Below are 12740 nucleotides of genomic sequence, written 5' to 3' on the forward strand. Positions count from 1 at the left end.
TATCTGCCCTGGTAGAAAGTCACTCTGCTATCCACTCTACCTATGCTTCTTATCATCTTGTACACCTCATCAAGTCACTTTTTATCCTCCTTCGCTCCAGAGAGAAAAGCTTTGCTCTCTCACCCTATCCCCATAAGACTTGCTGTGTGTTCCAGGCCGCATCCTGGTAAACCTCTGCACCCTCTCTAAAGCTTCCACACTCTTCCTATAATTAGGTGACAAGAACTGAAAAAGTGTTAACCCACCCTTCTACTTTTTCATCCAAGTCATTTATAAAAATTACAAAGTGCCGTGTCCCAAAACAGATCCCTGCAGAACAGCACTAGCTGCCAGCCTCCAGGCAGAATATGCTCCATCTACTACCATCCTCTGCTTTCTGTGGGCAAGCCATTTCCGAATCCACGCAGTCAATTTTCTCTGAATCCCATGCCTCCTGACTTTATGAATGAGCCTATCATGGGAAACCTTGTCAAATGCCTTATTAAACTCCATATACATCATATCCACTGTTCTACCTTCACCAATTTGTTTTGTTATTTCCTCAAATAATTCAGTCAGGCTCTTGAGGCATGAGCTGCTCCTCATAACGCCATGCCTTAATCAGATTATGCTTCTTTAAATACTCATAAATCCTGTCTCTAAGAATCCTTTACAATAGTTTGCCCACCACTGATGAAGAACTCGCTGGTCTATAATCCCAGGGGATACATATATTTACCACCCTTCAATCGTCTGGTATTATTCCTGTCATCAATGACGATACAATGATCGTCACTATAGGCACAACAAACTCTAACCTCACTTCTGAGGTATATCCCATTTGGTCAAGGGAATTATCTATTCTAATATTTTTTTAAAATTCCAGCATATTCTCTGTCTTAACATTGACATGTTCCATCATATCAGCCTGGTTTATGCTGTCCTCGCATTTGTAAAGGTCCCTTTCATTGGTAAATCCTGAAGCAAAGCAAAATATTCATTAAGGGCTTCCCTTTCCTCCTCCAATTCCAAACGCATGTTTCATATTTTATCCCTCAGTCTAGTTATCCTCCCATTCTTCGTGTATGCATAGAACTTGGGGTCTTCCTTAATCCTACTTGCCAAGGCTTTCTCATGTCCCTTTCTAGCTCAGTCAAGTCCATTCTTAAGCTCCATCCCGTCTACCTTGTAATTATCTAGAGCCCTGTCTGCTCTTTGTTTCCTAAACTTCAACTTTGTTTTCCTTCTTGACTAGACTTCCTTATCAACCATAGTTCCTTCATCCTACCATCCTTTCCCAGCCTCAATAGTACAGACCTATCTAGAATCCCATGCAAGTGTTTTCGTCAATAGCCCAGAATACAAAGCAGACATAGGCACATGAAGGTACGTGTTGAGGGATAGAATGAAAGAAGTTTAAGTTATATCTATTACAATATATCGAGTCATACAGATAGGGCAAATGAACTGCAAGCACACAAAATGCTGGTGGGAGTCAGCAGGTCAGCCAGCATCTATGAGGGAAATGGACAATCAATGTTTTGGGCCAAGGCCTTTCATCAGGACTCAAAAACCAAGAGTGTTGATTGACTCTTGATATTGTTGTTCTGATGGAGACGTGGTTGAAAGGAGGGAGGAATGGCAACTCCTCCTTTCGAGGCTATAGAATACTCAAGCATGACAGAGTGGGATGTGAAAGAGAAGATAGAATTGCATGGGAAGTGGAGTACTAGAAGCACTGTGCAAGATCAACACAGTAGATCCCACTTAACGCATACAAGCTGCCTAATGCTGTGAAAAAAAACAAGAATGAATTACTTTCCAACACTGTTGAAAAGAAATCTGATTGCCTTGTGTTGCTTTTTCAGCACTTCACAGATGAAAATGAGTTTTATTGAGAACAAAGTACAATTGCAATTATTTCTACATTTATCATGGTACAAAACTTCAACCCAGCATTTGTGTCATGATGCAGCTTGAGCATCTGTCATTCTTTTAGCATTGAACTCACATGCAATTGCACTAATCTTGGTGCAATGTCATTTTGACCACTGTGGCATAAATTAGATGACTGATCTAAGGAACTTCTGTTGTTTGGCAGTCAAAACAAATTTCCAATATCTCTGGTTTTCATTTTGGATTTTTGGTACCTGCAACTTTTTTTTTTGAACAATATTATTCTTTGGCTCAACAATCTGTTGGGAGGAACTCCATGGGTCAAGCAACATCAATGGGAGGCCTTTACTCCCACTTCTGCAATCCTTTGTATTTCTTTTATTCCCAGGCTGGTGATTGCTGTGCATTTTTGTGTTATAGACCTATAGAATTTGTTCACTAATGAAACATTGTCCACTAACAGGGATGCCCTGAACATATCTGAACCGCCGAGGCCAGGTTGTACTGAGGTTATGATTTGTACATAATCTTCTCTGTCATCTTGGTACAATTTATAATTTGTAAGTTATAATTTGATTCTCAAAAAAGGATTATTAGTTAAAAGTTAGTAGATAATAGGTAGGATTTAAAAAATCAGAAGTAGAGAATCATCAGGATTCTATCATTATTTTTAAAGTTTCTATGCTTTGACTTAAAGGCCTGGTTAAATAAACGTCTTCCTCGGGAGGCTGAAATTCTACAAGCCCTGTATAATAAAGCATTTGAAGAAACTTATTTGTATATGAAATTAAATCTGAACCCAGTAATGGAGCTATTGGAGTGTAACTACATTATACAGGTTAGAAGCTTTTTTATTCTAATGTTTGATTTGAATAAGTATAAGCATAAAGCATTTTCAATACTATATGTTTATTGTGCATTACTGTCAACACTGATCCACTAAAATAAAAACAGAAAATAATGCTAGCAGTCCAAGATTCTTTTCACAGATTTTGCCTGACCTGTTGAGAGTTGCAGCATTTCTGTTTTACAGGTTGTTGAATATTGATCACTAAAAGCAGGTTTAAGGTAAGGAATAATTCTAGAAGTTCTCAAGTCGTTCTGGAAAACAACTGTAAAGATGTATGGCTTCAAATCAAATATAGTATGCAGAATATACTGTGGATCAGAAAATGCAATGCCCAAATACAAACAATTGTTTTGTAGGTAAATCACTGACGAAATTAAACAATTAATGAACATGCCAAACGTGATGGGAGAATAAACAAGAGGGACCAAAATGACCTGAGAATAAACAAAAGAGACCAAAATAACCTGATCAAAATTATCCTGTCTTAGAGATGATTCTTTAGGACAATGTTGGTAACAGGGTAGTCTGCAGAAAATTCTGATGCAGACCTTGTGTAGACCCCTGAAACACTGTGATAAATAGGATGAAGGATTAACATATTCATCTCAGTTTCCAGCAGCTGCGGTGGACTATAAGCAGTACCAAAACTTTATTCATAATGTATAGCTTTATGAATTAAAATATTTTCTTATCACTATCAATCCACCACTAAATGCTGATTCAAAACTAAGAATGTGATGCTAAAGTATAACCTGTACATGCTAAGCAGCCAACAAGCATTATGTAGTCTGAGCTTAATAACGGATTGGTTCAAAGCCACTGAGACCTGGGCAAGCTTCTCTCAATAAGTTCCTACCAGGAAATCATATGAGATAAATTTGAAGGTCATTTAAATGTCGTCAACCAGTAAGAGTCACTGAGTTCTTGATCTATATATTGACGTGTGATTGTGATGCTTTATTTAGATATTAAAATACATTTAATATACATCTTATTGTGAAAAAATCCTAGTACCAGAGAAACATTGAACTACAAGCGGTGATTTTATCTCCTTTAGTCACTTATACTTCTGGATGGTTTGATGCCTTCAACAGAAGATGGAGGACTTACTAATGAATTACAACTTAATCGGCTGTTTGTATTTGTACTAATGTGGAGTATCGGTGCCTTGTTGGAGCTAGATGGCAGAGCTAAACTCGAGCAATTCCTCCAAAAGTACAGAAATACACTTGACCTACCAGTGATCTCTGCAGATGACAATCAGACCATGTTTGAGTTTCTTGTTAATAAGACAGGTAAGAACAGCATAACATAGAGTCAACTTCAGCCACAGAACCTGCCTCTATACAACCAACTTCTAACATTAACAGAAATGGGCTAAGTGGCAATTCCTTAACCACCCACCTCACTGATGTTGCTCGACCTGCTGAGTTCCTCCAGCAGATTGCTTCTTATTCCAGATCTGCAGTATCTTGTGTTTCAAACATCCTGGCAACTCCAGTCTGCACTGATTTCATCACAATTAGATCCTTCCTAGTGAACAGAACTGTACACAGTAAGGCTTGGAATTTGCACCTGGTCTCTCAGAAGATGATATACAAAGAAGAGAATGAATGAAAAGGGTTGGAAGTGGGTGGTAATGAAAAGAAAATGCTAGAACTATAAGATACATTTTAGAGAAGAAAAACGCTGTCAATGCTGAAAAAATTAGCAAGTCAAGTGGTATCTGTAGACTTAGGAGCAGAGTTACCCTTTCAGTATGATGACATTTCATCAAAGTTGTTAAGTTCTAAGGCAAACAAGAGAAAATCTGCAGATGCTGGAAATCCAAGCAACACACACGAAATGTTGGAGGAATTCAGCAGACCAAGCAGCATCTATGGAAAAACGCACAGTCGATGTTTCGGGGTGAAACCCTTTGGCAGGACCGGAGAAAAAAAGCTGGGGATTAGATTTGAGAGGTGGGGGGAGGGGAAAGAGAAACACCAGGTGATAGGTGGAACTTGGAGGGGGGGGATGAAACAAAGAGCTAGGCAGTTGATTGGTGACAGAAGGCCACGGAAGAAAAATAGGGGGAGGAGCACCAGAGGGAGGCAATGGGTGGGCAAGGAGATATCATGAGAGAGGGAAAAGGGCATAGGACATGTTGAGGGGCGGAGGGAGGCATTACTGGAAGTTTGAAAAGTCAATGTTCATGCCATCAGGTTGGAGGCTACCCAAACGGAATAAAAGGTGCTGTTCCTCCAGCCTAAGTGTGGCCATATCATGACAGTGGAGGAGGCCATGGATGGACATATAGGAATGGGAATGGGAAGTTGAATTAAAATGGGTGGCCACTGGGAGATCCTGCTTGTTCTGGTGATCTTATATAATCTTGGAATCTGGTTATTTGAAATTGAATTCCGTATTAAGTCCTGAGTCCTGAGTTATGCGCCAGGTCAGAAAATTTTGTTCTTCAAGTCTACACTGGGCTTCATTTGAAAAGTATAAGAACATGGAGGAAGAGGGAGTGTGTTGCAGAATTAAGCTGACATGCACTGGAATTGCCTAGTTATCTTTTTTTTCACTCTGTATGGAGGTGTGTTGGAGAAGACTACATAGTGAGCACCAAATCGAGTATCTAAATTGGAAGAGGTATCTGTGAATCTCTAGTTCAACTGGAAGTACTATCTGAGAATGAAAGAGATAAAAAGATAAAGACAGGTCAAAGTCACCATTGTTTCCTTAAGGGGAATCTTGCCTGACAAATCAGTTGGAATTCTTTGAGGAAATGACAGGCAGGATAGACAAAGGAGAGTCAGTAGATGAGGATTTATGGTATTACAGGAAAGGTACTAACATCATAGCATGGATAGAAGATTAGCTGACTGGCAGGAGGCAAAGAGTGGGAATAAAAGGGACCTTTTCTGGTTGGCTGTTGGTAACTAGCGGTGTTCCGCAGAGGTCAGTGTTGGACTGCTTCATGTTATATGTCAATGATTTGGATAATGGAATTGATAGCTTGGTGGCCAAGTTTGCAGCTGATAGAAAGATGAGTTTGGGGAATGGGTGGGAGTCTGGAATTGTTGAGGAAGCATGGAGTCTGCAGAGGACTTAGACAGATTAGGAGAATGGGCAAAAAAATTGCAGATGGAATACAGTGTAGGGAAGTGTATCGTTATGCACTTTGGTAGAAGGAATAATGGTGCAGTCTATTTCCTAAAAGGGGAGCAATTTCAGAAGTCAGAGGTGCAAAGGCTCTTGGGAATCCACATGTAAAATTCCCTAAAAGTTAACTTGCAGGTTGAGTTGGTGGTTAGGAAGGCAAATGCAATGTTAGTGTTCATGTTAAGAGTTCTAGAATATAAAATCAAGCAAATAATGCTGAGGCTTTTTAAGACATTGATCAGAATGCACTTTATAATGAGCAGTTTTGAGCCCCTTATCTAAGAAAGAATATTGGAGAGGATCGGGACGAAGTTTACAAGAATGATCTCTGGAATGAAAGGGTTAATATATCAGGCGTATTTGATGGCTCTGGGCCTGCACTTGCTGGAATTTAGAAGAATGAGGGGGATCTCACTGAAACCTATTGAGTATTAGAAGGCCTAGATAGAGTGGACATGGAAAGTATGTTTCCTCGAGTCAGGGAGTCTAGAACTAAAAGGATGTCTCTTTATAACAGAGATGAAGAGGAATTTCTTTAGGCAGGGGTGGTGAATCTTAGAGGGCTAGTCATTGAATGTATTTGAAGCGGAAGTTGATAGGTTCTTGATTAGTAAGAGTGTCAAAGGTTACAGGGAGAAGGGAGGAGAATGGAGTTGAAAGGAATAATAAATCACCCATGATGGAATGGCAGCGAAGACTCTGAGCAAATAACTTATGTCTTTTGTCTTTTATGTCTTTTGGTCTTATGGTTTTATAAATGTTTGTATCTCCTGCACTATATCTCTATGTGCCTTGAAAACGAGAGTAGTGAGTGGTATTATAAGATTAACAGAGATCCTTATGGAGGGAATAGTTGCCCCAAAATGCTGAAGGTGGATGGAAGATATGATGACCATATCATGTTCAAAGTGGTTAAAGGATGATATGTTGAATGGGATCAGTGACGAAATTGAAGGAGAAGTCAAGGAGATCACTAACCCTGTCTGGGTGGAAGGAGAGGAGAGTTAATAGAACAACACACACAAAATGCTAGAGGAACCAAGAATGTTCCCCAGCTTTACAAGATGGTGCCAATGAACCACGGTGTCGATCTGTGGGCTACATACAAAAAATTTATTTTGAACTTTTATCTCTTCCTCCGCTACATTGGTAACTACACTGGTGCTGTTTCATGCACCCATGTCAAACTCATCAATTTCATCAACTTCGCCTCCAACTTCCACCCTATCCTTTAAATTCACTTGGTCTGTTTCTGATACCTCCCTCCCCTTTCTCAATCTCTCTGTCTCTTCTCTGGAAACAAACTGTCGATTGACGTTTTTTATAAACCTACTGATTCCCACGGTTATCTTGACTATACCTCTTCAAAGTTCCAAGTAAAACTCATTATCAGAATATGTACATGTCACCACATACAATGGTGGGATTCTTTTCCTGCTGGCATACTTAGCAAATCAATAGAACAGTAACTATAAACTGTAAACAAACTGTACAAATGCAGATATAAATAAATAGCAATAAATAACAAGCATGAAATAACAATATAACAGAGTTCTTAAATGTGTGTAGCTGTCACCTTTTGTTCAAGAGCCAGGTGGTTGGGGGCTAATAACTGTTCTTGAACCTGGTAGTGTGAGTCCTGAGACACCTGCTACTTTCTACCTGATGGCAGCAGCGAGAAAAGAGCATGGTCTGGGTGGTGAGGATCTTTGATAATGGATGCTGCTTTTCTACGGCAATGTTTCATGTAGATGTGCTCAATGGTTGGGAGGGTTTTACCAGTGATATACGTGGCCGAATCCAAAACCTTCTGTAGGATTTTCTGCTCAAAGGCATTGGTGTTCCCATACCAGACTGTAATGCAGCCAGTTAGCACACTTTCCACCACACAGCTATAGAAGTTGACCAAGATTTTCAATGATATGCTGAACCTCCACAGACTTCTGAGGAAGTAGAGGTGCTGTAATGCTTTCTTCACTGTCATATTTATATGATGGGTCCAGAACAGGTCCTCTGAGATAGAAACACCCAGCCTCCCGTAAAAATGTTATTCCCTTTTCTCAGTTTGTTCATCTCCACCCCATCTGTTCCCAGGATGCAGCTTTCCTTCCCAGGACTTCAGGGAAAAAAACGGGGTTTCCCTTCCTCCACCATTGATGCTGCCCTCAACTGCATTTCCTCCCTTTCCCAAACATCTTCACTCACCCCATCTTCCTGCTTCCTTAACAGTGATCAGGTTCCTCTTGTCCTTACCTAACACCCCATGAGCCTCCGCAACCAACACATCATTCTCCACAATTTACGACATCTCCAAAGGAATCCTACCACCAAACATATCTTTACCTTCCCCCTCCCCACCACTTCCTGCAAGGATCACTCCCTCTGTGATACCCTTGTCCTTTCGTCCCTCCTAAACAATCTCCTTCCTGGCACTTATCCCTGCAAGTGGCCAAAGTGTTACAGCTGCCTATTCCCCTCCTCCCTCACCTCCATTCAGGGCCCCATACTGCCCTTCCAGGTGAGGCAACACTTCATCTGTGAATCTACTGGGGTTGTCTTTTGCATCCAGTACCTCCGATGTGGCCTCCTCTATATTGCTGAGACCTGTCGTAAATTGGGGCAGCACTTTGTCGAGCACCTCTGCTCCATCCGCCCAATATGGAACTTGCAGGTGGCTAAACATTTTAATTTGATACCCATTCCCATTCCAGCATGTCAGTCCGTGGCTTCCTCTTGTGCCATGATGAGGCCACCCTCAGGGTGGAAGGCAACATCTTATATTCCCTCTGGGTAGCCTCCAGCCTGATGGAATGAATATCGATTTCTCCCTCCAGTTTAAAAAAAATCCCTCCTTCTCCACTCTTCTTCTATTCCCCACTTTGGCCCCTTACTTCTTCTCAACTGCCAATCACCTCTCCCTGGATCCCCTCCTCTTTCCCTTTCTCCTATGGTCCACTCTCCTCCCCTATCAGATTATTTCCTCTCCAGCCCTTTACTTTTCCTACCCCCCTGGCTTCACCTATCACTTTCTATCTATCCTTCCCCCCCCCCCACCCTTTTGATTCTGTCCTCTTTACTCTTCCTTTCCAGTCCTGAGGAAGGGTCTTGGCCCAAAACAGTGACTGTTTATTCATTTCAATAGATGCTGTCTAACTTGCTGAGTTCCTCCAGCATTTTGTATGTGTTGTTTTAGTTCAGACTGTAGATATGTTGGGAAATGTACATCCAGCATTTCAGGCTGAGTCTGGGAAATGCAATAGATGCAATTGGGTACATTCATAACTCTGCAAGGTGTCACAAACCTCACAAAGAAACCAATGTAGCTTGGCCATATGCAGGTTTCCTGCAGTTTGTGCAATATTGCGAACTGCAGAATACTTAAAGCAGTTTGTTTTTTTTTGTTTTACATTCCTGCTATTTCTCTGTTACTTCTCTCCATGATGCACATCCCGCTAATCTTATTTGCTCATCCTTCATAATGCCAATCTTCAACGTGGGGTTGTGGTATATTCATCATAACTACCACTCAATATAAAGCACTTCAGAAATTAAGAGTTTTAAAATCTCTGGCTTGACTAACTGGCAGAACTTAAAGAGTGGAGGTAAAGGGGTCTTTTTCAAAATGACTGCTAGTCATTGTTGGGACTCGCATCTTTTCACTTTATACATTAATGATCTGAATGAAGTAGCTGATGGCATAATGGCCAAGTTTGCATATAATACCAAGATAGGTGGAGGGACAGGGAGTCTGAAGAAAGAATTTGAAGGGTTGGGAGAACTGGCAAGAAGTGGCAGATGGAGTGCAGAGTAGGAGTAATGCACAGTAGTAGGAAAAATAAAGATGTAGATTATTTTCTAAATGGGGTGAGAACTCAGAAATTGGAGGCGCAAAGAGACTTGGGAGTATTAGTTCAGGATTCCCGTAATGTTAACTTGCAGTCTCAGTTGGTAGTAAAGAAGGCAGATGCAATGTTATCATTGATTTCAAGAAGACTTGAAGCTAAAAGCTGAGGCTTTATAAGACATTGGTCAGACCATATTTGGTATATTTGAAATTTTGGGCCCCTTTCTGCTGGCCCTGGAGAGGATCCAGAGGAGATTCACAGAAGTGATCCCAGGAATAAAAGGCGTGACTTTTGAAGAGCATTTAATATCCCTGGGCCTATTCCTGATGGAGTTCAGAGATTGAAGGGGATCTCAATGAAATCTACCAGATACTGAAAGTTCTGGATGGAGTAGACAAAGAGAGTATGTTTCCATTAACAGGAAAGTCTGGGATTGAAGGACACAGCTTCAGTATTTAAGAACATGAAATTGAGATGAAGAAGAATTTCTTCAGCCAGATGGTAAGGAAACTGTGGAAGTTGTTGCTGTGGAAGCTAAGTAATTCAGTGTATTTAACGTGGAGCTTGATAGGCTCTTTATTGCTAAGGGAGTTAAGGGTTATGGGAAGAAGTTGGGAGAATGAGGTTGAAAATGAAATCAATCATGATTGAATAGCAGAACTGTTAAATACCAAATCACCTAATTCTGCTTGATATCATATGGTCTCTCTTTTCTGTATGCTCTGCAATGTAGGTAGATATTTAATACATGTTTAACACTTCATTTTCTTTCCTTTTTATCATTGCTTCTATATGGGAACCAATTTATGTTTTCCTCTTCTTTTTCACACTATAATTGGATCTCCTTTTGTTTAATATTTCCTGCCAACTTGCTCTCATGTTCTACTTTCTCTTCCTCCAGTTTTAGGTCATTTTTTGTTGCTTCCTAATTCTTTCTCATCTTTAGGCCTACTACTTTTTATTGGCAACAATATAAAACTGTTCCTTGAATGAATACTATCCTTCACACTCCATGTTCTATATCTTCAGTTACAGTACGGATGGATCCAGTTTCCAATTCCCTGCCCCACCTTCACTTTAGACATCCAGTCCATACACTTCCAATACCAGTCAGAAAGGTCTCAAGCCCTCCCATCTTTCTGGAATAAAGACCCAATCAGTACCCCTGCACTGACACTCTCATCCTCATTACAAAACTGGTTCTTACCCACAAGAACTGTTCTTTCGATTCCTCTCATCTTAGAAAAATTAAGTGTAGACTAAGTGGAATAGTCCTTGTCTCAGATGTACTCTTTCACTCTTCTTCAGCACTTTCTCCACTACATTAAATATCCACCTTTAATCCTGCCGAAGCATTTAACAGCTCTTCCTTTGTGATGCTATGGTAATTCATTCTAGACTCCATCCTCAAATCTTACTGAATGCAAAGTTCATTTATCACATCTCCTTTATCCTCTGACTCCACATGTAGTTTGCCTCTTTCATCTCTAATGGGCCCTACTCTTTCTCTAGTTACACTCTTGCCCTAAGTATACATGTAAAATACGTAAGGATTTTCCTTGTGCCTACCAATATTATTTTATGCCCTTTTTTTTTGTACTGTCTTTGCTCTCTATATTCCTTTCAGGCCTTTACTTTTATTAAGCTTCCATATGCTATCTTAGTTCTTTATTCAGCCCTTAAGATCTAGGGCTCCCTAGACTTGTAGGAACGAATTTCATCATTGCAAGAGTACATTAGCCCTGAACCTGCAGTGTTTGTCTTTTGAAAGACTCCCATCAGCTGCATGTAAACTTAACTGCAGGTAGCTGCTCTCAGGCCAGTTTTGCAAGATCAGATATTGATTATTGAATTTGGCCTCTCTCAAGCTTAGGTTGTTAACTTACTGCCTATACTTGTTCTTCATAACAAACTTATAAAAATATAAAATTATGGTCATCATCTCCAAATTGTTTCTCACTAACACTTTTACCACACACCTGGCTGATTTCCCAGTAATTAAATCTGGTACTGTATTACTCCAGTGGTAAAGCTGTTCAAGTACTGACTTAAAAAGCTCTCCTGAATGGCTTTTAAAAATTCTCCTCATCTTTCCTGTCTCCCTACTCGTCTCACTACTTAGGTTTTATAAACTGAGATCTCCAACTGCTATTTCCCTGTTCTTTTTACATGTGTGATTTACCTACATATCAGTCCCTTCAATATTCACTGTTACGTGGACTAGTAAAACCCCAGCAAGGTGATCGGTCTTTTTGTTTCTGAGCGCTAACCCTATCTTCATTATGCCTAAGGACTTTAAATTAAGCCACTCTGCCCATCAGTTAAATCACATCTGTGATGGTAACAATATAATATTTTCATGTAACACACACAAAATGCTGGAGGAACTCAGCACCTATGGAAAAAAGTACAGTCGACGTTTTGGGCCAAAACCCTTCGGCAGGACGGGAATGTGTTGTTTAACAGCCTCTGTTTATATACTTCACTTGTGAAACACCATGCATAAAAATAAATGCACTTTCCATGTGGGTGATCAAGTCTATTTCTGGTGTGCCTACTAGACTGAGGTTTCCTTCTCTATTTAGTTGTTTCTCACCCCCTATATAACAGGAGGTGCATAGCAGGTATAGGCAATTAGGAAGAAATGAGGTGCTTATGGAGTACAAGGAATGAAAGAGAACTCAGGAAGGTTAAAAGAAGGCATGAACTTGCTCTAACAGACAATGTGAAGGAGAATCCTAAGGGATTTTACAGGTATGTTAAGAGGAAAATGAATGCTAGGGACAAAATTGGTTCTCTGTGTTGTGTATGTGGCTGGGTTTACACAATAAGGCTATAAATAAGAACGCTGGAGATGGGAGCTAAGTTAACAGGGCCCTTTACTGATTGAAACCGAACTGAACACACACGTATAGATCAATACACGCCTAATAGTGCATGCAACAACGTGTCCCTACAACATAAAGTAGTCCCATATTATACAGTTCCCTCCTCCCCTTTTATTTTAATAGTGTATCAACTGT

At 40.3% G+C, this 12740-nt stretch overlaps 1 protein-coding gene across 1 annotated transcript in view; it reads left to right on the top strand.

Moving 5' to 3' along the window:
- Window positions 1-12740, top strand: part of LOC134357440 (dynein axonemal heavy chain 8-like) — a 1088497-nt gene that overhangs the window by 704320 nt on the left and 371437 nt on the right. The window contains exons 52-53 of the mRNA XM_063069028.1: window positions 2573-2713; window positions 3783-4020. Coding sequence (XP_062925098.1) covers window positions 2573-2713; window positions 3783-4020 — 379 coding nt within the window. The remainder of the gene's footprint in view (window positions 1-2572; window positions 2714-3782; window positions 4021-12740) is intronic.

This window comes from Mobula hypostoma, chromosome 2, assembly GCF_963921235.1.
Source record: "Mobula hypostoma chromosome 2, sMobHyp1.1, whole genome shotgun sequence".
Classification (NCBI taxonomy): domain Eukaryota; kingdom Metazoa; phylum Chordata; class Chondrichthyes; order Myliobatiformes; family Myliobatidae; genus Mobula; species Mobula hypostoma.